We start from the raw sequence: 24,690 nt of genomic DNA on the forward strand, positions 1-24,690 counted from the left end.
CTTTTGCAAGTTAAAAAACTCTGCATTTTATATGTATTTGATCTCAATCTGAAATATACAGGCAGACATTTCAGTCTTCACCTGCTTTCAACTAAATCAGTGGTTTCCAAACTCTTTTTGCTAGGCCCCCCTTTGTTTTACAAGAAAAATGTTCTCACTGTAACTTTACTGTATAAAGAGCTAACATCTCCAAAATGTCAGGAGTAGTTCTGACATTCTAAAAATCAAGAATGTGGGATACTGTTTGTCCGTGATTTAAACAGCCCAGCATGTGCACCCAATGAAGGGGAAACCAATGCTGCAGGGGAGACCAAAGGGAAGACATGCTTCACCATATTTTCTAGTCTTTGGCTTGGAATGAAGTTGGTTTGGAAACATAATCAGCTATGCTTAATCTCCTGCTTTGCGTTTTTGTAGGCGCCCCGTGCTAGCAGTGTCCAAGCGTTTTGTCCCCCCCCCTCCCTTTCATACCGTGCCCCCCCTGCCATGGCTCTGCCCCCCCCCCCCCCCCCCCCCCAGGGGGCGGGCCCCACACTGTGGCAAGGTCTGAACTAAATGATATATCCGTAAACATATTTATTTGGATACTTTAACACGGGGACCAGCTCACTGTTAAGAGCCACTAGTGGACACTAGAGGGACTGCAGGTTTTGGTGTTTTGTCTGCAGCCACCCCATCAAAAAACCGTAGAAACGCCCCTGAATGATGGATGTGACTGGAGAAGACATGAAAAGCAGACAGGTCCGCTTTGAATGCGTTTTTTAATGCAGATTTGTGATATTTCCGCAGTGCTTTTGTACTCAGCTGCCGGTAAAGGTGTCAGGGGAGGTCATGTGGAGATTCAGTACCGCTGCAGGGGAACCGGAGGAGTCGTGACTTGCAGCCCGGTGCGGTGTCTCTTTAAGCGCAGGGCGGTGAGCAGATTTCCGATCGTGCACGAAGCGGATTACAGTCCCTGACATCAGTCCTCCTCATCCTCCTCCTCTTCCTCCTGTTCCTGCTGCTCAGCTGATCCGGAGGATTCCCTCTGCGGGGACACTCAGCACAGCCCCGCCTGTATGCTCGCCTCCGCTCGCCTCCATCATGGACTTCAACGTGAAAAAACTGGCTTCTGATGCGGGGGTCTTCTTCACCCGGGCAGTGCAGGTAAGACCGGACCTCCCTCCAGCTGCAGGCGGTGATGTGTGGACCGATTTACTGCTAGGCTCTCACTGCATCCCGTTGGGCCTGGAGCTCGATGAAAGCAGCTGAAGCCTTGCGTTTTCTTCGTGAGGTCTGTGGGTATAACGGAGTGTATTTGTGTGGCGTGTTTTCCATGCAGACCGAGCAGCCCGCTGCGTGTAAGCCGATAAAGGTTTGTCTAGCCTCGATCCATTATTGATGGCTGTGATCGGGTGCATCACCCATGTGACTCCAGCAGACTCTGTCCTGCTCCCCTCCAACTCCCCAACATAGAGATTCATTCATTTATCTGGCTCACCAGCAGTAAACAGCATTAAATCCTTCACTCTCGAGAACTTGTACACCAAACCTCATTCGAAAAATTGGAAATTCATTGATAAAGTCTGTGCTACGAGTCAGGTAATGAGCAGAACAATACTGGATCTTTAGGCTTCAGTAAGAAATTCGGCAGCCATATGATACACTTTTTATTAAAAGCTTAAAAAGGTCTCCCATCTCACTCAACAAAGAAAGAGAAGACATCAAAACTGTATTTAAAACGTTATAATCAGGATACATTGAATTGTTACAGTAAGAAGCAAATATAAGATTAAAGTAAAAAAAAAAATGAGGGCACTTCAAAGAGTCAAGTTTTTAAGCCCTGTTTCAAACTAACTCACCATATTTTCAGGATGTTTGTTCCACAGCTGGAGAGCATGAAAACTGAAAGCTACTTCACTTTGTTTAGTTCCCATTTGTCGCAAGTAAATTCACATGCATCTATACCCAAGTTCATTTAGTGCTGCGTAGACTAAGAGCTGGGTTCTTGGGATCCCCTTTGGGCATTAGTGGGTGAGTTGCAGTTGTCTGTCACCTGTAAAGACAATAGTCTACAGTGCAGGAGGTCAAACTGACTTTCATTAAAGGCTGAAGTCGGTTTGGGATCACATCAAGGGCCACATAAAAACAGGGTCTTCTGTATAATATTGTTGAACATTGTGGATAGAATTTAATCTGCATAAAAGCCTCAATGACGCAACAAAAATTCAACAAGTTGCCTCATTGTTTCTGAGCAAGTCGAGCACAACAGCTGCTTATTTTCACTGTTTCTGTTAAAATCCTGAACATGGATCCACGTCACACCAACTCTGCAGTTAGAGCTGGATGTTGTCCATGAGCTTAAAAACTTGTGGTCTGACCAATGCATGAACAATGCATGAATGCATTTTTTCTGGGGGGGGTTTCTAGTCAGAAATCATTGAATTTATTGCTAAGTTATTATGCTGTTAAAGATTTCTTTATTTGAAGAGTGACACTTCATCCTATCCAGACAGAGGCTCTTCTGACTTCACCAAACATGAATGTTCACAGTATAATTCAAAGATTAAAATAATGTATTTTAAATCATTTAAGAATAATATTAATCAATAAAAGGAGAAAAGTCCAGTGAAGCATATTAACTGGTTTATTCTGCACACTGCTGCTCCTATTGGAAAAAATGAACCCATGAATGCAACAAGGTCAGACTGCTTTCCTGGAGGTTGTCCAAGTGCATTGTGGGAAAACACAGGAAACCAATGAAGGCAGGAAGCGGGATAAAAAACAAACAAAAAAACAGCTCTGCACAACACCAGAAAACCATTAACTGTTTCTGTATTTTACATGTCTACACGTGTCATATATGACTCACGGACTGGGAGTGAAAGGGTTCCTGCACACTGACTTGAAAAGTCTGACCAACCATTAGTGAGACACTAAGAGAGAGAGGGAGAGAAAGAGACTCAGTCGTTGTTCTGTGTCTCTTTGTGGTTGGTGCTGCCAGGGCCGGCCCGTGGCATAGGCCGTATAGGCAAATGCTAAGGGCGCCGTCCATCAGGGGGCGCCACGCCAGTGCCACAAATGTTGAAAAAAAAAAAGAAAAAGTTGGTACTATTATTTCTAAATACAAAAAATAATCCCACGTTAATTAAAATGCAAAGTAAAGCTTATTTAATAGAAATATTATTTGTTACAACATTACACTACACTGCTGATGTAGGGGGGCGCCACCTAAAATCTTGCCTAGGGCGCCAGATTGGTTAGGGCCGTTTCTGGGTGCTGCGTCTGGGTGCAGATTTTGACACAATGCAACTACAGTACTGGATGTTGTGTTTTAGTGGTGCCAGTGACCAAGCAAAAAACTTAATAAGCAAATTTAAAGACCGTTAGATTAAATTTTGTATTTGGATAAACACTCAAATTTATCCCAGTTTGACTCTTCAAGATTCAAGATTCAAAAGCTTTATTGTCAATACAGCAGTATACACAGTATACAGAAATTCTGTTTCATCCCAAGCCACCCATGGTGCATAAAAGATATAACTCCAAGAGATATAAAACTAGAAATTGCAAAGTGCTGAGTTAATGTATTTTGCATAGTCCTTAAATTGCTCTGCTGTAAAGGATGGGAACGGTTAATTAAATACCCACAAATTAATTAAAACTTGGTGGACCTACGGCTTTTACAGTCCCTAAGGCCCTAAGTGGAGTCCAGTAATCCAGCCCTGAATAAGAGACTGTCCATCGTAGAGCTCCTGAATACCTGCCAGTACTTTTGCCTTTTAAAGAACCGATCTGGCCCATGAAGCTGCTGTCAGTCAGAGCTTCTCCCTGCTGCTTGGTGACAGTGACGGTGAATTCCTCAGCCTGCCTCTGAAGTCCAGCTGGCCGCCGTCGCTGTATGTCAGTCAGATTTGAATGAAAGAAATCATCTGACAGCCCGGCCTGATACCACAGATGGTGATCTTTGGCCTCAGTTATTAGAGAGCAGAACTGGGCCTTCTCATCTTTGATTGCATAAGACATGCTTCAAAGTTCCAGTTAGTGAGAATAAAAACTTATGTGTAAGTTAGAAACTGAGGTTTAAGATAATTTGTCTGGGTCTTAAAATATGATGGGTTTGTTCTGATTATTATAGAATTGCGATCATAAAGATCGAGTAAACGGTGGATGAAGAGCATGAGGACAACTTTAAAAATTAAGATATTTTCACATTGGTTTGTAAAACCTTTGAGATTTTCTGTAATTTCTGTATAAATAAAAACTAAAATGCCATGTGATCCTTTTTTTTTTTTTTTTTTTAATGAACATCCTTTTGAAGTAGATGAAGAGAACCTTTGGACTTAGTCAAGGATTACCTTTTAATCTTGGGAATGCCAACCGAACAGTGACAAACTCTATTGATTTGGTGGTTTGTTGGTAGATAATTCATTCTGTTAAGTAAGTAATTCAATCTGTGACTTGTTGATTATGTCGCACTTCTTCTAATATGATCACAGATTAAGCATTATTAGAGATTTTACGATATGTACGCTGTGTTCACTGCATCATTCCATGTTTGGCACTGATCACCACCTGCACTCATGTATATATCATGTATATATCTATCTACTTAGCACTTTTAATTCTTATTCTTATTTTTATTTTCATGTCTATTTAAGCGTAATTTATGACAGTATGTTTGCACTGAAGCACCGCAGCAATTTCCTAATGTTGTAAACCTGCTCAACATTTGGCAATAAAACCCTTTCTGATTCTGATTCTGATATAGTATTCCATAGAAATCTAGGCAATAACTGTTGAGATGTTCACTCAAAGCTCCAAACATCAGCCCCATGCAGTCCCTCTCCACCTACGTGGGCCCGTGGCCCAAACGAGAATGGATTCCACCAAAAAAACAATTGGTGCCAGCAAAGTTGGAATGATGTTGAAGTGGCTATTGGACCCCTACAAAGCTTTTGGCAGATGCAGATCAGAATATTCCCCATGAAGTTACCCCAACTTCTGTAAAAATGCTATGTGATGATCAACTCTCAAAACTGTCAAAATATCAGCTGGTTTTCATAATCCAAACCGGCACTAGAACTGTGTGGTGATGGGCAGTGGATGACCTGGTTTAGATTCATACAGTCGTTGTTCTTCTAGAGCTTGTTTGCCTGTTATCAGTGTCATCTACCTGTGGCTTTTCACTCTTAGTTCACAGAAGAGAAGCTTGGCCAGGCTGAGAAGACTGAGTTGGATCCACACTTGGAGAACCTGATCACTCGTGCCGACTCCACCAAGAATTGGACTGAAAAGATCTTAAAACAAACAGAGGTGCTACTGCAGCCCAATCCAAGTAAGTTCTATACATCGCGGAAGTTCCCCTACATATACAGGGAGTGCAGAATTATTAGGCAAATGAGTATTTTGTCCACATCATCCTCTTCATGCATGTTGTCTTACTCCAAGCTGTATAGGCTCGAAAGCCTACTACCAATTAAGCATATTAGGTGATGTGCATGTCTGTAATGAGAAGGGGTGTGGTCTAATGACATCAACACCCTATATCAGGTGTGCATAATTATTAGGCAACGTCCTTTCCTTTGGCAAAATGGGTCAAAAGAAGGACTTGACAGGCTCAGAAAAGTCAAAAATAGTGAGATATCTTGCAGAGGGATGCAGCAGTCTCAAAATTGCAAAGCTTCTGAAGCGTGATCATCGAACAATCAAGCGTTTCATTCAAAATAGTCAACAGGGTCGCAAGAAGCGTGTGGAAAAACCAAGGCGCAAAATAACTGCCCATGAACTGAGAAAAGTCAAGCGTGCAGCTGCCAAGATGCCACTTGCCACCAGTTTGGCCATATTTCAGAGCTGCAACATCACTGGAGTGCCCAAAAGCACAAGGTGTGCAATACTCAGAGACATGGCCAAGGTAAGAAAGGCTGAAAGACGACCACCACTGAACAAGACACACAAGCTGAAACGTCAAGACTGGGCCAAGAAATATCTCAAGACTGGTTTTTCTAAGGTTTTATGGACTGATGAAATGAGAGTGAGTCTTGATGGGCCAGATGGATGGGCCCGTGGCTGGATTGGTAAAGGGCAGAGAGCTCCAGTCCGACTCAGACACCAGCAAGGTGGAGGTGGAGTACTGGTTTGGGCTGGTATCATCAAAGATGAGCTTGTGGGGCCTTTTCGGGTTGAGGATGGAGTCAAGCTCAACTCCCAGTCCTACTGCCAGTTTCTGGAAGACACCTTCTTCAAGCAGTGGTACAGGAAGAAGTCTGCATCCTTCAAGAAAAACATGATTTTCATGCAGGACAATGCTCCATCACACGCGTCCAAGTACTCCACAGCGTGGCTGGCAAGAAAGGGTATAAAAGAAGAAAAACTAATGACATGGCCTCCTTGTTCACCTGATCTGAACCCCATTGAGAACCTGTGGTCCATCATCAAATGTCAAAAACAGTGTCTGGGAGGCTGTGGTTGCTGCTGCACGCAATGTTGATGGTGAACAGATCAAAACACTGACAGAATCCATGGATGGCAGGCTTTTGAGTGTCCTTGCAAAGAAAGGTGGCTATATTGGTCATTGATTTGTTTTTGTTTTGTTTTTGAATGTCAGAAATGTATATTTGTGAATGTGGAGATGTTATATTGGTTTCACTGGTAAAAATAAATAATTCAAATGGGTATATATTTGTTTTTTGTTAAGTTTCCTAATAATTATGCACAGTAATAGTCACCTGCACACACAGATATCCCCCTAAAATAGCTAAAACTAAAATCAAACTAAAAACTACTTCCAAAAACATTCAGCTTTGATATTAATGAGTTTTTTGGGTTCATTGAGAACATGGTTGTTGTTCAATAATAAAATGATTCCTCAAAAATACAACTTGCCTAATAATTCTGCACTCCCTGTATAAAGTCGCATCTTCAACTCTGCGCACGGGGTTTAAAGAAGATGTAGTTCTTAAACTTGTTGACAAAAGATCTGTTCATACGTGTTTTGCTAATTGTTGCTCAGTAACATTAAGCTTTGAAACTAAAAGTTAAGGTTTCTACTAAAGAAATTTCCCTGGGAAGCAGAAACCGGTTGAGCTCTATCATTTCCACCAGAAGTTCCCGAATTCCAGCGATAGATTATTTCCCCCTTTCCCCTTTTGTTGAACTGTATATGTAATAAGTCTTTGCTCAGGAGCTAGTATTTTCTGAAGATTGACAACCTTCCCGTGTTAACAACTAATGCTAAGTGGTCATGTATAAAAGCTTTTTAATCTTGCAATTTTTTAATGCTCTACATTTCTGAGAAACCACTACTAAAAGCAGGATTTGTTTTTAGTGTCTGACAGTAATTGAAAAATAATTAGCCAGGGGGATTTTGTGTTTGGACTAACAAGAAAGTCGAAGCTTCTGAGGTTGTTAGGTCAGAATTTGAGACAATTTCCCAAATTAATTTTAGTTTAATCAGTTTAACTTGCTGGAGGAACCTTTACCCTGGGGAAGGTTCCTGGATGTTAGTTCCTGGGTGTTTTGGGAACTTTCTCTGGAAATGTGCCTTTTAGAAGCTTCTATAGTTAAACGTGAACATGATTGGGTTTTTGGGAGTAATGCCTAACCTTTGACCTGTGTATTTTGTACCCTCCATGCTTCAGTTGACCACACTGGTAAGTCTTGGCCTTGTTTCCCAGAGTGCTTTGTGTAAAAAGCCTCCTCAGCATTGTGATGTGACTACAGATTATACATACATAGCTGTGGTCAAAAGTTTCCATAAACTCATCATGGGCAGGAATGTCAAAGTAATCTTGGGCTTGAGAGGTGGTGTAGTGGCATAAGGTTGGAAAGCCTCACATTTACTCCTCCAAACACACATATTGTCATTGTGGCCAAATAGCGGTGTTCATTTTAGAGCAGGGGCTTCGTTGTGGGTTGGTACCCTCTCAATCCAAGGTGGTGTAACGCTCTAGATAGTTTATTAAAAGCCCAAAATTACTCTGGTTTTTCATGCACATAAACTTCTGACGACATCTGTAGTCTAGCACATACCACAGACCTACAGTACGGCCCCACATTTTAAGCTTCAGGCACCGTCTGCTGTGCTGTTTAAGGTCTGAACTGGAGCTTGTAGATACAAACAGGTGTTGAATTACTAATGACCTTCTATTCAGGAAGACAGCTGCCAACTTTTGATGGGATACAGCCATTGATACCTTCGTGAGGCCTGGTTGATTCAAATACCATACTCGGGTACAATTGTATGTACTTGTATTTTTATTTCCCATCACACATTATACCAATCAGACCCATCAGATGGTTTGAAGTCATCCTGGAAACTATTTGGAGAAGGGCTGGTTCTTTGATATAATGATTAGCAGGCGATTGAACCATCTGTCTGTCACTGCTTTTCATGGGCCACTTCAACCAATCATGTCACGACAGATATGATGCCACCCACAACATTTATCTGCTGTTATATGCTGTCGTTAAAAACAGGTTGAAGTCTAGATTACAGATCCATTTGTGATCCAGCTGCCATGGAAAGCAAAGGCTATACTTTCATTAGCTGAACGGAACATTGGGCTGCAGCTTTGATCTTGCTGCCAATATTTAATGATCAAAGACGCCGATCCACTCCTACCCCTGGATAGCCCTGTTGGTGGGATTGGTCAGTTGCAATTCTGGTCCCAGAGAAACATAAATGTGATACCATAGGAAGACCACTTATGTGGCAATGTCAGATAAAATATCAGATAGAAGATTATGACACTAGTGGGTTCCCACTAAAAAACGCTTCAAGAGCTGTACACGCCCACCACCGACCCCAACCACCTCCTGCCAGCTCTGATGCAGCTTGAATTATTAATAACCAAGGTTACATCTGTGCATAAGTGAATGTTTTTCAGAACCGCCAACATGTCTGCACTTACTGAAGATTAACTGAAGATTAAGCATCTGCAGTGAACTGGTGTTTACACATAGCGTATCAGAGGAATTTGGAGGAATGTTTCCCCATTTAAAAAAAAACTTATTTTAGAAGCAAAGATAACCTTTGGTATTAAGAGTAAACTATGGATAAATTCAAGACAAAAATGACAGCAAATTACCTTTTGTTAAACTCTCTTTGTTCAGAGAGATTAATAACACCTTTCGTACAATTGGACTCTTAAATGTAGGATAATAAACAGTGTGGGATATTCCTTTTAATGTGTTGGTCACAGTTGTCTTTTTATCACCTTGTATCCAGGTGCTCGGATCGAGGAGTTCATCTATGACAAGCTGGACAAGAAGCTTCCCTCCAGGACGACCAACGCGGAGCTGCTGGGTCAGTACATGCTGGACGCCGCCATCGAATTCGGTTCAGACACGCCATACGGTGAGTGGACCTGCAGCTGAAACTGACACTGCTGCAGCTAATGACTCATGAAGCTCTAAATGCTCCTCTGAAGCAGCTCTCTTTCTGTTAGCAGTTAAAGAGCACACCATTTTACAACATTTTCGAGAAAACAAAAAAAAAAATGTGGATGTGGATGCTGCTTAAACAGCTAAAACACACTTTAGTCCAAATTGTATTTAAAAACCGATTTGATTGTTTTGTCTCCATCAAACCTGTGGTTTGAACCTGAGTGTGCTGCTGTGCTGTTGTAACTGTAGGCAAGACCCTGATCACAGTAGCGGAATACCAGAAGAGGCTCGGAGGAGCCGAGCGCGAGTTCCTCCACACTTCAGCCGTCACTTTCCTCTCACCTCTGCGCAACTTCCTGGAGGGAGACTGGAGGACCATATCAGTGAGTGTGTAGTATGAAAATATGGTAGTATATGTAAATACGGACGTGCTGATACAAAATAGGAATGAAGTCTTTGCAGCTGTAAGCATCCTTATTACATCCTTTAGGAAAGCAAAAGAGAAAGTGCCGTCCCAGAATTCACAGCATCATTAAAAACAACAGTGATGTGTCGGTCGCGAATGAAACTGCTCTTAGAGCCGGCTCTTTGAAGTGAATGATGCGAGCCGTGGGTTGTTTGTTTTTTTTTTTCTTTCTCTCAGCCTCTCTCTCGCACTTTTTTCCGCTTCACTCTGCATGCGAGCCTTGTGCTTGCGCTGGGCAGAGGGGGAGGGGCAGTAATTACACTCACAGTAGCACAGGAACAGAGCGGGAGGGAGAGAGAGAGAGAGAGAGAGAGAGAAAGAGAGCCAGGGACAACAACGTCACATTAGAAAGGTATAGTAATCATCCACAACTATTTTCAGTTGCGGATGATAAAGGATTCAGAAAGTTTATTCATGCAGGCCCATATGACAGAGAATGTGCATCTTCTTTTTATTTTCATATTTTAATTTATATTTAATTGTGTTGTGGTTTGCAGTGTTTTGTGTTGTTTCAGTTTAAATTTGTAAAAGGAAAAAGCTGAAAATTTAAATAGTTAAAAGTTGAAATGTGAATAGTTGGTTTTTGTATTATATGATTTATTTATTACATTTTATGTGGAGTGAATAAATAAAAGTATATTTACGGTGGCCCGTACAGACAAAGCACATAAAAACTCCAAAACACGTAAAAACTCAAAACACGCACAAAATACAACAGAAGTGCTCTAGGATGCTGGGCGCAGTGTTGAGCTTTTGTTACCTGGTGGCTACACAAGCCAGGAAGTACCAACGACCGGATTTGGTGTGTGGTAGTAACATGTAAATGAACATTTTTTTATTCTATTTTTTGTATATATATGAGTGCTTGTGTATAAATACACAAACCATACACATATGCTTTCAATTGTGTTATTTAAGTGATCTAGGTAGCTCTGTTTAGGAAGTTCAGTTAACTCTAGGAATGTGTTTTGGAGTTTGCGTGTGCCTTGTCTCTAGGGGCCACCGTATATATTTATATATAAATAAAACCACGTTTTTTTAGATTAGTAATTCCTTTTGTGCATAATTTCATATTGTTGTTAATAATAAATTAATGAAAGCAACAAAACAACCTGAAGAGCCGGTTGGGAGTCGAAAGAGCCGGCTCTCTAAAAAGAGCTGGAAATCCCATCACTAAAAAACAAACAGTCAACATGGCTGTGTGGTGAATATCATGAAAATGTTCATTAATAGTGTGTTTTTCATTTAATGCCATAACCTGCTGATATGTTTGAACCTTTAAAACCGCAGCTGAACTCTGACCTTTACACAGCTGCAATAACAGATGAGTAGGTTTCACTGACAGCGTTGGCATGCATGATGATCTCAAGCATACCTGAAGTGAGAATTTGGACAAAGTTAAACTACTGACAAAGTTTAACTTGTAATTTGCACTTATTGGAAATCTCAGCAAGTCTCAAAATGTTAAAAATCGCAGTAATATCATATTGTGATTTGTGATAATATCGTATCGTATTGAGAGCAGTCAGGCTCTCTGAGCAGCAAACCTCTCCTTTCCTCTGTCCTGACCAGTTCTTCTTCACATTTTTCCCTAACCTCATGACTTTTTCCACAAAAAAAGAGTGACTGGGAAAGGGAAAGTGGGAAAGGAAAGCAATACATAGGAAAAAGTGCTTACCAAAATAAAGCGGGAAGCTGAAAGAAAGAAGAAAATGTTCCTAACGCAAAGATAAAGAAGGGAAAGAATATCAGTAAAAATAAAATGGTGATCAAAACACAAATCCTGAACTCAGAGTCAGAGTGATGTACTCGCTGCTGGAGGTCTTCAGGGTGATGATGTGTTGCACAGGTTTGCTGCAGGTTTGATCCTCGCGGTTGTTCCTGAATGAATCATTTTTCTTCCTCGTGCAGAAAGAGAGGCGGCTGCTGGAGAATCGCCGGCTGGATCTGGACATCTGTAAGGCACGCCTGAAAAAAGCCAAGCTGGCAGAAGCCAAAGCGGCGGTGAGATCAAATTTCAACAGTTCTTCTTCTACCCTAAGATCAGAAACCATCAGAGCACAGCCAGACTCAGACAGCTTTAAGTGAAGTCAGTCAGGTGCTCATTTTGTTCTTGTTTTGGTCACATGTTCAGAGTGCATGTGTGCAGATTCACCTCTGACATGTTGGAGAGCTTACTGGCTGGCTGCGCTGCTTGTCGCATGTTTGTCAGATTCATGAAGGAAAAGTTCCTAACGCTTCTTTATGCACCAACTCTGCATGGAAATATTACAAACAGTCTTTTGGTTTAGTCTTTAAAAACTCCAACAGATGCAGTGGACGCCTCGTTAGCAGACGGGTTGATGGCTGCTCTGTTAACACTCGTAGAGCAGCAGATGTCTCAGCCATGACCGGATTATCAGAACTAAAGTCCAGTTCAGTGATCACTGGGAGCCTTCAGAGTTCATCTGTTCACCATCGCATTGATTTTAAAGTGATTTAATCTAACACAGCTACCTCAGATTATCCTATGCATGCAGGAATGTAAGAAAACAAACACGGTAAACCTGATATTAGTTGATGCTGGTGAGCTATCTCAGACGCCTGTGGTACCAACAACTCTGAATCGGGAACAGCAGGGGGCGCCCGTGTCACAAAACAAAACATCAGTACCGGTTTACTCCGATCAAATGAGCCCTTCAGTAGTAGATTTATGACAGGGATTAATAATCTTTTACATCACAAGAGACATTTTATGGGGATTTTTGATCCTCAAAAATCTTAATGGGGCCACAAAACATATTTAAGCTTAAAAATGGAAGGTCCAATCAATCCAATCAATGTCATTGATGTTAGTAATTCAGATATTTTAACACAAGATACTTTAAGTTCAATTTTATTTCTACAGCATATTTAAAAGCAACAAAGTTGATGGAAGTTCTTTACAAGTTAGTTTAAAACAAACAAGAAAAGACCATAGACCAATAAATAAATATTATAAAGTAAGTCGTGAAAACAAACAATAAATTTAACTTACAACAAGCTAAAAAAAGACACTACAAGATAAAAAAAAAAGCCAGATGGGACTCAACGTGAAACTTAATTTAAAGCAAAGGTAAACGAAGTGAGTTTGAAGACAGGATTTAAAAGAATCTCCAGCACAAATATGGAGTTTCAGGTTATTCCAGAGTCTCAGGGCTTCAACTCGAGGCCTCAGCAGTCAGAGGAACTTTAGCTGCTTTAAATCTAGAAACCTGAACAGAGGTAGAGTTGGTGTAAACCTGCTAAAACCGCAGTGATGTGATCATGTTTCTAACACCTGTTAAAAGATGAGCAGCAGTATTTTGGACAAACTACAGATGAGTTTTCAAGACACACCTGTAGAGAATTACAGGCATGAATGAGGTTTTTCATGGAGGACGATAGGATTTCTAAAATCATAGAAGCTGAAAAACTTCTATTTCCAATAAAACACAAAATTTTTAAAGTGGAAGAAAAATCTACCAGCATGATCAGACCTTCCTCTGTTTGTGAAAAAAAAATCAAATCAAAAGTGTCCTTTTAGTAAACTTTAAAAAATAAAACCACACAGCAGCTTTAAAAGGAGATAAATTATTCACTGTGACGTCTCTTTGGGGTCAGCAGGAGTCACAGGTTAAATGCTGTGGATGCTTCTAGCTTCAGGCTCAATGATCCGCTCTCGTTGTGGTTGCTTTGTGCTTCCTGCTAACATGTTTTTCTTTGTCTGCTCACGGTTTGTAACTGCATGACAACCTGTGTTTGTTTCCTCCTCCTTGCTCTCCTTTGCTGTAGGCTACACCTGATTTTCAGGAGACTCGGCCTCGAAATTATGTTCTTTCTGCCAGTGCATCTGCGGTAAGAGAAACGAGCAGCACCGCAGAGCTCATGGCTCACATGACAATCAAGAAACTGCATTTTTAACATGTCATATGCAAACAACTCCATAAGAAGCTAACAGCAGCATCTTTAAGTCTGACTGGCAGCTGAAGCTGTTAACACAGGCTTGTTTAACAACCGGGTTTCCATTTACCATCAACCTGTTTATGTATTTTCTTTGGTTTTACTTATTATCAAAAATTTAGTTTTTCTTTCTTTTTATATTAAAATATACTAATTTCATGGCAATCACAAATGAACAAAGTGAACCGGAAGTGAGGACAGTGGGGGAAAAACAGCCATATGATTTTTCTAAAAAAAAAAAAAACCAAAATGCAACAATTTCTGCATATGTTGGAAATATATGAAAATGGATTTTTAATTGTATTTTTATTTATTTTCTTTTTGAGAAAGCAACCTCACTAGTCAAATAAACAAAAATAACCTGAGGTGAGGAAAGTGAGCCGTCATTAAAAAAACAGCCATTCTGTCACATTAAATATGAATTTATAATTAATGACTCATCAGGTTACACAAAGGTTACATTGACAAACAGAAAAAAGCCAAATGAAATCAATTGTATCCATAATGTAGGTGCAGAAACGTAAAAGTCTGATTTACTCTCTTAGTTTTAAATTATTATTATTATTATTATTATTATCATTATTGTTATTAATGATAATGATAATAACAACAATGAAACAAGCCTTGTTCTGATGGAGGTTTCTTCCTATTAAAAGGGAGTTTTTCCTTCCCACTCTCGCCAAAGTGTTGCTCATGGTGGGTGATCTGATTGTTGGGGTTTCTCCGTATTAATGTGTCTTTAATTTACAGTGTAAAGAACGTCGAGGCCGCTGTTATTGTGGTGAAATAAAACGGAAATGAACTATCACTCCCCTGATACTAGTACTGCTACTGTTATTAGTGCTGCTACTGCTTCTGCTACCAGTCTTGCTATCAATATGATTTCAGCTACTGTAAAATAGAATTTCCCAATAATGGGCAGAAATACTATTTATTATTCTTTTTTTATTATTATTATTTATGTATTCTTTTTTTTTTTTGCTTGCTTGAGAAAAGGAAACCCAATAAGCTAAAGATTTTGTGTTTCACTGCTTCAGTTTTTTTAATGGTTCTCAGATGTATTAAAAAACTGTTCAAATCAAAATGTAGTTTTGCCACAGCTGTATTAGCGAACACTGCAGGCTGCTGCTGTCACTAACAATTTGCTGCTTAAATGAAAGTTAAATAAACAGAAAAGGGGAAAAAAATCTAATTTCATTACCAGGATCTCAGATTTTTAATCTGAGCAGCATTTTTCTGCAAATCGCACTCAAAAAGTTTTTTTTTTTTTTAGACTGAAACGCACACGTGACAGCTTTTTAACCCAGTGAGATCCTGACCTGTTGTTTTTAGAGGACAACACAAGAGTTTATTTCTTTACTTCTGCTGGAACGTTTATAATTTCAAAGAAAGCTCAGGGATGAACAATAGGAAGGTATAAAAATGAAAACACAACACAGCATGTAATCTAAACCTGGCCGTGTCTTCTCAGAAGAAAAGCTGTTTACAGAAGTCTGTGAGCACAGATGAGGAACACAAAGATCTGAAAGTGAGATTTGTTTTATCTCAGCTGAACCCATCAGGGCTCTGGAGTTTACACTTCACTGGCTCCTTTATTTTGTGCTAACACCTAGAAAATAAAAAGTTGTCAGATTGCAGATTTCACAGCATGAGTGATCTTTCAGGGCTGTGTTTTGAATGTTTAGTCAAGCATGTCGTGTTAGCCATGAGATAACTGTGTTTGTGCATGACGTGTTACAGATGACACAAGCATGTTTGAGCATGGTTATTATTGTTTAGTTTTGGCTCTGATGCTTTTTAAATGAGGCCTTGTTGAAGTTTATTGTATGTCCATGTGAAATAAAACAAAAACGGCAGCTTCAGCTCAAACAGAAACACCGCTCAGCAGAACCTGGAAGAAGCATGGACTTTTATTTTGAAAAATCACTGTAATTCATTGGAGTCATAAGTTCTTAATTATTTTTATGATCAAATCACATTCCCTGATAAATACAGTCCCTGGGATCCTTGTCACTTTATATTCAACTATCTTGTATTTGTAACCTGCCTGATTTTTATGGCTTCACTTACGATCGTGGCTCAAGAGTTGGGAGTTCGCCTTGTAATCGGAAGGTTGCCGGTTCGAGCCCTGGCTTGGACAGTCTTGGTTGTTGTGTCCTTGGGCAAGACACTTCACCCGTTGCCTACTGGTGGTGGTCAGAGGGCCCGGTGGCGCCAGTGTCCGGCAGCCTCGCCTCTGTCAGTGCGCCCCAGGGTGGCTGTGGCTACAATGTAGCTTGCCATCACCACTGGGTGGATGACTGGATATGTAAAGCGCTTTGGGTCCTTAGGGACTAGTGAAGCGCTATACAAATACAGGCCATTTACCATTTATTTTACCATAAAATTAAAATATCCTTAAAGAGCCTCTGTGCAAAGCCTCAGTTCATGCTCAGTCTGAAACAAGCCTTTTTAGCTCCTCCCCCTTTCAGAGGGCTTTCTTCTGATTTAAGCAGAAGTGGTTGGAGCTTCAAATACCTGGTTTAGAGTCGACTGAAACCTGAGGTTATACCTTCATGTTGTTATTTATTGGCCGTGTTTAATATTAGTGCTGGAAATGTATGTGACAGGAAATAATCTGTTATGTTATTTCAGACAGTTACAGTGTTTATGCAGCGTATGATTTTTTTATTTATTTTTGATTTTTTGACCCCCTCTGTGGTTTCATTAAATCAGCTGCAGAGCGGCTGGGAGAGCTGGGACGTGGAGCCCGACCCGGTCGTGTCAGAGCAGAGGAAGGTTGGACACGTGGAGAGACTAGAAGTCCCGTGTTTGTTTAGTAGTTTGGGTAGAAAAGACATGTTTTTTAGGGTGTTTCATGGTTATTTCCCCCCCTGTTTAGAATTCACAGTTGTTTTGTTCCCTCCCTTTGTTATTTTTAGAGCGCACAGAACACAGAGATAAACTAGGCATCGGTTAGGACACTCTCAGAAGATCAGATTTTAGGAAATTCACTGATTACTTTTGCAGATTGAATCAGCAAACTAGACCAAAGAGATGTCACACAGTTTCCACTGGAGACTTTTCTGGTAAATTTGGGAAATAAATTAACTTTATAAAAATCTGTGAAGCTGGAGAAATGCAATAAATTGTATTCTTTGTGTGACACAAGATAGGAAGGACCGTACCTTTTATTCACAAAAAGAGCCTCAAGGTTACCGTTTCATTCATCCCAAATGGACAGGGGAATTTTTTATTTTAATGTTAATAACATTATAACAGACATGCAGTGTTTTAAAAAAAAATATATCATAGCCTCTTTAAATTTTTCACATTCAGACCAACACGTTGTTCAAAATGTTTTACAAATAAAAATCTGTGTGGCCTGCGTATGTATTCAGGCCCCTTTACTCTAACAGCCCTAAATAAAAGAGGTCGTCTAATAAATAAACAGAGTCCAGAGTATGTCCTTTAATCTCAGTCTAAATACAGAACACGGTTCTGTGACAGCCTCAGAGGAACATTAGAGAACAAACTGCATCGTGAAGACCAAAGAACTCACAATTTTTCACATAAACTAGTATAAACCTGCACACAGGGATACACATCTACATTTAGGATGGTTAAACATGAAGTATCTGTCCATAAAGTCTTTTCAAAGCGAAAGATGCTCCCTCCCTGCTACAATACTGCATGTTTACCACCGGGGGGCGCAGCTCCACACTAGTTCCTCCAGTCTTCAGCATCTGCAGAATGCAGAGTAAAGGTCGTGTGAAGTTCAGCAGCAGCTGCAAGAGGCGCGTCATCGCTGTGTTTACAGTGCATTTGAGGTCATGCTTTCCCTTTACTCAGCATCTCCTGTAACTCAGGTTCACTCAATGAAATGATGCGTTTGAGTCTTAATTATAAACATTAGCACAGTTTATATCGCATGCTGTCGTCATAGCCCGGGTAGAAGGGCATGAATTTGGGATCATTTCACAGGGAGACCAGATCCCAACGAACCAAAAAGTGTTTGTAAAGCAAAGTGTGTAAAGGTCGCTAATGCAGGGTTTGGCATTACTAACACAAACAAAAAACTGCTTTTATTTGATTTAAATGTTTCCTTTCTGTAGTGGAATTGTTCAGCAGCGGGGTTTCCCCTGTGATTTCTGCTTTCAATGCAAACAACAAAAAGCAATTTGTTGTTTCTCATTTGGAAGGTGACTCACACGATTTTATCCTTTCCCTTTGTAATCCATCTCACTTCTCCCACAGCACAGGATAACCCCACCCACCAGTCTTATTTACAAACGGAGATTCCTGCCTTGGCATCTTTTTATAGCTCTGTGTGCTGGATGATGAAACTTGAGCATTATTTTCCAACATGGGAACATTTAAAACCTGCAAAAATCCTCAGAGTCCCACTGCGTCTCGCTAAGTAACTGAAATAAATTTTTGTTTTGGTATGTAATGCAATGTAATGCAGGCTTGACCCCAAGTAAAAGATGGGATGTTCTGAGAAGATAGAAGTTAAAGTTAAGTGGGCTAAATAAACTTAATTAAAGTATACTTTTCTTCCATAGTTTGTGCCTAAAAATTGCCAATAAAAATTACTTTAAATCCACCTTAAATCTACCCTGATGGCTGCTTTCCCCCTTCCCTGTGTGAAACTAAAGCCCTAATGTAGATTTAGTTGTGTCTACCAAGATAATCTGCTCTTCCTGACTTTTTCTTTCTTTCTGTCCTTGCCACACTCGTCTCAGCTGCTCAGTGAGGAAGTGGACAAAGTGAGTACCGTCACCAGCAGGAAGCGCTCTCTAGATTTAAAGCATGACTCGTGTTGTCAGCTTCCTTCCTTCCTCTCGTCTTGTTTTCCAGGCAGAACACGAGCTTCGCGTAGCCCAGACGGAGTTCGATCGCCAGGCTGAGGTCACCAGGCTGCTGCTTGAAGGCATCAGCAGCACACATGTGAGTCACCGCAGGCCAGTCACCCCACTGGGCTCCTGTTAAAGGCCTGGCGGTGTAAATCACTTCAATGTTTTTGTCAAAATATTGCAGATGAACACATGGGAACCAAATCATGTTATTCTCACGGTGATCTTAAATTGGTTTTAAATAAGCTTGAAATGAAATGCATGAAGGCAGACAGCTTTTAGGTGCCAGATAAAGCTTTGTTGATGTTTACATATGTTTACACATCAACGAAGCTGGCAGGCTTTAGAAAACTTTTGAACTGTCTGGATTTTTATCCAGTCGATGGTGCTGAGAAACTTTTATGTGAGCCCACCCTTCAGGCGGAGAGGTTTGTGTGGGAGTTTGGGAGCATTTCAGTGGCCTGACGTCATCTTTGTCTGTGTGTTTATATTGTAATATATGTGTTTATTTTTAATAAAAGTACACACACACACACACACACACACACACACACACACACACACACACACACACACACACACACTTGTTTTCATATCTTGGTGTGGACATCTAATTGACATAATGCTTTCTCTAGCCACTTACCCTAACCCTTAGCATAAACCTGATCATAAACTAACTGTAACCCTGAAACTAAAACCACATTTTGAGCCTCAAAAATGCCTTCAAATTCGTGCGGACGGGCATTTTGTCCCCACAAGTATTGTGGCATGCCAATTTTCACAAAGACTTCTAAACCAGTACACACACATACACACCCTCTCACTAACACAAACACACTCACACCTCATTGTTTCCAGACGACCAGCTTGTAGATATGTCTCAGTATTACAGTATGAGTGGAAACATACGAAACACATCGGTGGTAACAATGTTTCAGTATCATCACAGCTTCATCTCTCAGGTGTGCGACACTCATTAAGCATAATTTAAAATGCCGGCTGACTGCTTGATAAGACACTCACTGAAAAAAAAGCTGTTGCACAGTTAACGTCTACGGGTTCACCGCTGTTTTGCACAGACGACAGGGAAACACAAGCGATATTTTTCCCAGCATGCCCTTCCAACATAACCATTTTCCTTTTGAACCATTACCAGTTTATGCAGTATACATTTTCCTTATAATCAAAAGTTAAAAAAAAAAAAAAGAGCCGTGACTAAAACACACAGGGGGACTCTTTTAATGTGTCTATCCTACTGTAATGCTGTGAATATAAGCATCCTGTGGAATATTATCAGGCCGCCATGATTAAAGCATTTTTGTGCCTTTAATCATGGCACAAAGCTGGGCAGTAAATGGTGACTGTACAGCTTTGATTCTACTGTTTGACTGTCAGTGGTCATTTCTAGAGCTAAATATTTCAGTCCCATCTTCATCCATGAGTGGGAAAACTGGCTGTAAAAGGTGCATGATGATTTATAAAATCTTTGGTGTCCTTCACTCCTGTTGAGTAAATCATCTCCTTTCTTTTCCCACCAGCTCAACCACCTGCGCTGTTTGCAGGACTTCGCTGAAGCTCAGGCCACATACTACGCTCAGTGTCATCACTACATGCAGGACCTTCAGCGGGAGCTCAACAGGTCGGCATTTATTTGCAGAGACTGCTAGGACTCCCACTGACCGTAATATTTCTTGAATCAGAAACATTTTTACCTTTTCTTGAATTGTTTAAGTTATGGGGAAAGATCAGAGTTAGTCACATCATAAAATACTGAAAATGACCACATAGTCTGGGTCTGGTTATGTGCAGCTGGGAGTTGGTGCAGTCTCTCAAGGACCCATGATGGCTTTGTTTCCAATAATTAACTCGGATCCAATGTCTGACTTATCAGTAAGGCCTTCAACTAAGCAATCACAATGATCAATAGTTCATGACTATGATTTTCTCTGTGTTATTGGAGGGTTTTGACCTTACAATATAAATCACCTCTAAAGGGGAGGATATAGTCACAGAGGTTTTCACACCATCTACAAGCAGAAAACAGGTACACAGTCACTCTGCCTTAAACACTGAGATTTCTCCTGGGTACCTGAATAATGTTAGCAATAAAAAAACATCCAGAGAAACATCCAGACTCAAAGAGATACCCAAAACTAGTCCAGTCCTTACTGACCTCAGGGTCATCCAAAATGCTGCTACTTACAGGAACTAAAGATATTAGTAGAAAGGGATGGTCCCCAAACTCTTCCCACAAAGCTGGGAGCATGAACTTCTCCAAGATATCTTGGTGTGCTGAAGCATCATGAATTCCTTTCACTGAAACTAACCAACTCCTGAAAAACAACCCTCCACCATAATCCAACAAACTTTACACTTGGCACAGTAAAGTCAGACAAGTACTGTTCTCCTCTCAAACGCCAAACCCTGACTTGCCCATCGGATTGCCAGATGGAGACGTGTGATTCATCACTCCCAGTGTTGGGAAGGTTACTTTTAAAATGTATTCCATTACAGAATACAGAATACATGCCCCAGAATGTATTCTGTAACGTATTCCGTTACGTTACTCAATGACAGTAACATATTCTGAATACTTTGGATTACTTAATATATTATCATGCTTTTTACAACAACGTGAATGTACTATTGCTGTGTGATTTATTACTGTTACTGAAGGTCCGCGACTCCGAACTGTAGTAAAGGGACCTCTGACTGAAACGGCGGGGTCCCTGTCGGCTCGTAGCCGAAAAATAGCTTTACTTTGTTGTCTGGGTCAACTTTTCTTGCGAGAGACAGAGAGAGGCGTTGAAAGGCTGCTCCAACGGAACTTATTGTTTTCGGAGGAAAACAGGAACACGGTGTACAGTCGAGTCTTAATAGCTTACTTACAACTGGGCTCGTCAGGCTCTCTTCTTGGCTGCAGTGGTTATTATTATATTTACATGCTTCCAGCTCCCGTTTTTCCTCGACGACAACTCGTACCTTTCCACTCCCCTTTTTCTACCTCCTCGCGCTCACAGACCCATAACGTGTATGGCAGTCCATTCTCCCTGCAACACGGACTACACTGCCCATGATGCTACATTCTTTAGAGCTATGCTTGTAGCGTTCTGCCTGTTAGCTTAGCACAACAACAACAACAACGAAAAGGCGCTCTCTCACCCAGGAAACACACAGTCGCAGAGAGAGAGCGTCGCCCTGTAACCATGGCAACCGTAACGCTGCCGCCTGGAACAAAGAGCGTAGCTGTCAAACAAAACCGAAACAGTCCTGACCCGCGACAAAATGAAACAGGAAAGTACCGCAGTGTAATCCATTTATTTCAACAAAGAAACTGTATTCTGAATACCACCCTTTTAAACGGTAACTAACGGAATACAGTTACTCATATTTTGTATTTTAAATACGTAACGGCGGTACATGTATTACGTTACTCCCCAACACTGATCACTCCAGAGAACACATCTGCACACAGAACAGTGAACACTTTGGTAATGGAAGGGTTGGATACAGCTGGTCACCATGGAAACCAATTCAATAAAGTTCTCTATGCACTGCCCTGGAGCTAATTAGTGATGGGATTTCTAGCTCTTTTTAGAGAACCGTCTGTTTCGGCTCCGAACTGACTCTTCAGGTTGTTTTGTTGCTTTAATTAATTTATTATTAACAATAATATTTAATTATTTACAAAAGGAATTACTAATGTAAAAAAAAGAAGTGGTTTTATTTATATATGTTTATATATAAATATATGCGGTGGCCAATAGCGACTTTCCTTACTGAGGAATTGGCAACACTGGCTCTAAGAGCCATTTCGTTCGCGACCGACACATCACTAGAGCTAATCTGAGGGGCACATGAAGCTTGGACGTGCACTCTATGTGCCTCAGCACCCATTGACCCCACTTTGAGTTTACATGGCCTACCACTTCATGGCAGAGTTGCTGTCATTTCCACTTTGTTATAATACCACTAACAGCTGACTGTGGAATATTTAGTATTCAGGAAATTTCAAAGCTGGACTTGTTGCACTGGTGAGCTCCTATCATAGTACCACGCTGGAATTCACTGAGCTTCTGTGAGCGACCCATTCATTGACAAATGTTTGTAGAAGCAGTCTACATGCCTTGATGCTTGATTCTATACACCTGTGGACATGGAAGTGATTGAAACACCTGAACGCAATCATTTGGATGACTGAGTAAAAACCTTTGGCAATACAGTGTAGCTTAAAGACCTCAAAATAGCTACTATTTAAACTAAGCACTTTACTCTTCACCTACTTGTAGTAACTTGAGCTAACCTGCATCATCCTTTAGTAATGTCACTCTTTGCCTGTTCAGTCTAATGTCAAAAAGAGTCAAAAGTGGTCCAAATTATTTCCACTGCAGTGAAATGACTTTGGCTGATGTCTCGGGTGTTGGAATAAAATCCTGGCATCCATGGCTACGTCCACACGTACACGGGTATTTTTGAAAACGGAGATTTTCCGTTTTCGTTTTAAAAAATAATCCCGTCCACACGTAAAGGCAGAAATGAAGAAAAACGCTGCTATGAACATGCCAAAGCAACAGGTGGCGATATATTCCTAACCTGTAGAAATGTTGACCAATCAGAAGTCTAGAAGCCTTGGTGGGAAAAAGTAAACAAAGCTGGGGCATAGAAGCAGAACCGAGTCGTATGTGTGGAGGGACAGTAACTGTGTGTATATGTAAGCATTTAAACACTGCAGAGAGTAGAATTAACAGTAACAGTATTGTAGAAATTCATTTCACCGAAACAATAACGTGGCGCACAGTGTGACGTCAAAAAATGTGCACACCTTTGACGCTGCGTTTTCTCCATTTTTCTAGTCCACACATAAATGCAAAAACTGAGTTTTCGAAAATATCCACCCTGGCCGGAGTTTTTAAAAATCTCCGTTTTCAGTGACCAAAAACGCCGTTTACGTGTGGACGAAAGGTGCAAACGCATAGAAAAATCTGCATTTTCAAAAATACCCGGGTACGTGTGGACGTAGCGCATGACAGGGAGGCTGATTTATGAAGCTGGACCCGTCATTGGCCAGAATCTGGAGGCGTTTGTGTCAGTGAAGGTCAGAGGTCACTGAACACACTGCTCTCCGTTTGTTCCCACTGATGTGAAAATGTAAATAAAAGAGCCATGCAGTGTTTTGGAAATCATTAAATGCCAGTATCTGATTAAAAATAAGAGATCATCAAATGACATTAAAATGGAGTGTTTACGTTTGTAAAACGTTTTGAAATATGCCATACTGAGCCAAAAAAACAGAAAGACGTTCCCTCAAGACCAAGTTGGAAAGACTTGATTCATAGTAATCTTGAGATCTGGTTCAAATCTGAAAACTAATACTTGTTGGTTTCAGTATTCAGACAGCATGTGAGAGAGATACTCCCATACAGCTTATGACAAAATTTAATCCGAAGTGATTGATGGCCCTAATCACGACCTTTTGACCTCCCCCCTCCCCCCCGGAAGTGTGTAATGAGCGTGACGAATCGCATCCGGAGAAGGGCGGGGGGAAACCTCCGGAAGCGCGCCATCTGTTGCTAAGCGTGACGAATTGCATCCTGAGAAGGGAGGGGGGAAACCTCCGGAAGAGCGCCATCTGTTGTTGGGAAAAAAAGTTTTTAGTGGGAGGGAGTGCAGCAGGGGAGGAGAATAAAAAAGCAGAGAGGTGGAGTCCGTCACAATTTCTAAGGCACAGACGCAAGATGGATTTCCTTCTGCAGCCCAGCAGCGTTCCTGTGTCCGATGAGATCTGCTCTCCCAAAGAAGAAGGCTTTGAATATGACATATTCAAATACAGCATATTTACTATGGAAGGCCTCGATCCGGACCTTATGACCCTACCGGAAATACTCCGGAAGTGTCTAGTCATTTTCAGACCTGATGCGTCATGTTCCCTAAGCACAGCGGTGATGCAGCAGATGATTCTGTGCTGTATAGAGAGACAGAGCGGCAGCTAGTTTTCCGCAAACTCATAGTCTGAATTCTGTTTCAATATTATGACAATTTTCTCTGTTTTTTTTTTTTACAATA

The 24,690-nt window shown here is 40.9% G+C and overlaps 1 protein-coding gene across 3 annotated transcripts in view; it reads left to right on the forward strand.

Annotated features, from left to right (window-relative positions):
• Window positions 1-923: 923 nt before the first annotated feature.
• The window catches only part of sh3glb2b (SH3-domain GRB2-like endophilin B2b), a 67,794-nt gene continuing 44,027 nt past the window's right edge, over window positions 924-24,690 (forward strand). Inside the window, exons 1-9 of one of the 3 annotated variants that reach the window (XM_085413325.1) lie at window positions 925-1,146; window positions 5,176-5,317; window positions 9,209-9,337; window positions 9,616-9,749; window positions 11,744-11,836; window positions 13,625-13,687; window positions 18,517-18,540; window positions 18,632-18,721; window positions 20,166-20,266. In XM_085413325.1, the coding sequence (XP_085269451.1) occupies window positions 1,084-1,146; window positions 5,176-5,317; window positions 9,209-9,337; window positions 9,616-9,749; window positions 11,744-11,836; window positions 13,625-13,687; window positions 18,517-18,540; window positions 18,632-18,721; window positions 20,166-20,266 (839 nt within the window). In that variant the 5' untranslated portion in view covers window positions 925-1,083. Of the gene's footprint in view, window positions 1,147-5,175; window positions 5,318-9,208; window positions 9,338-9,615; window positions 9,750-11,743; window positions 11,837-13,624; window positions 13,688-18,516; window positions 18,541-18,631; window positions 18,722-20,165; window positions 20,267-24,690 lie in introns of all 3 variants that reach the window. The other 2 variants (XM_085413326.1, XM_085413327.1) reach the window with 2 other exon arrangements.

Source organism: Rhamphochromis longiceps, linkage group LG7, assembly GCF_057381845.1.
Source record: "Rhamphochromis longiceps isolate RC_006_pf linkage group LG7, R_longiceps_female_GT1.1, whole genome shotgun sequence".
In the NCBI taxonomy this organism is placed as follows: domain Eukaryota; kingdom Metazoa; phylum Chordata; class Actinopteri; order Cichliformes; family Cichlidae; genus Rhamphochromis; species Rhamphochromis longiceps.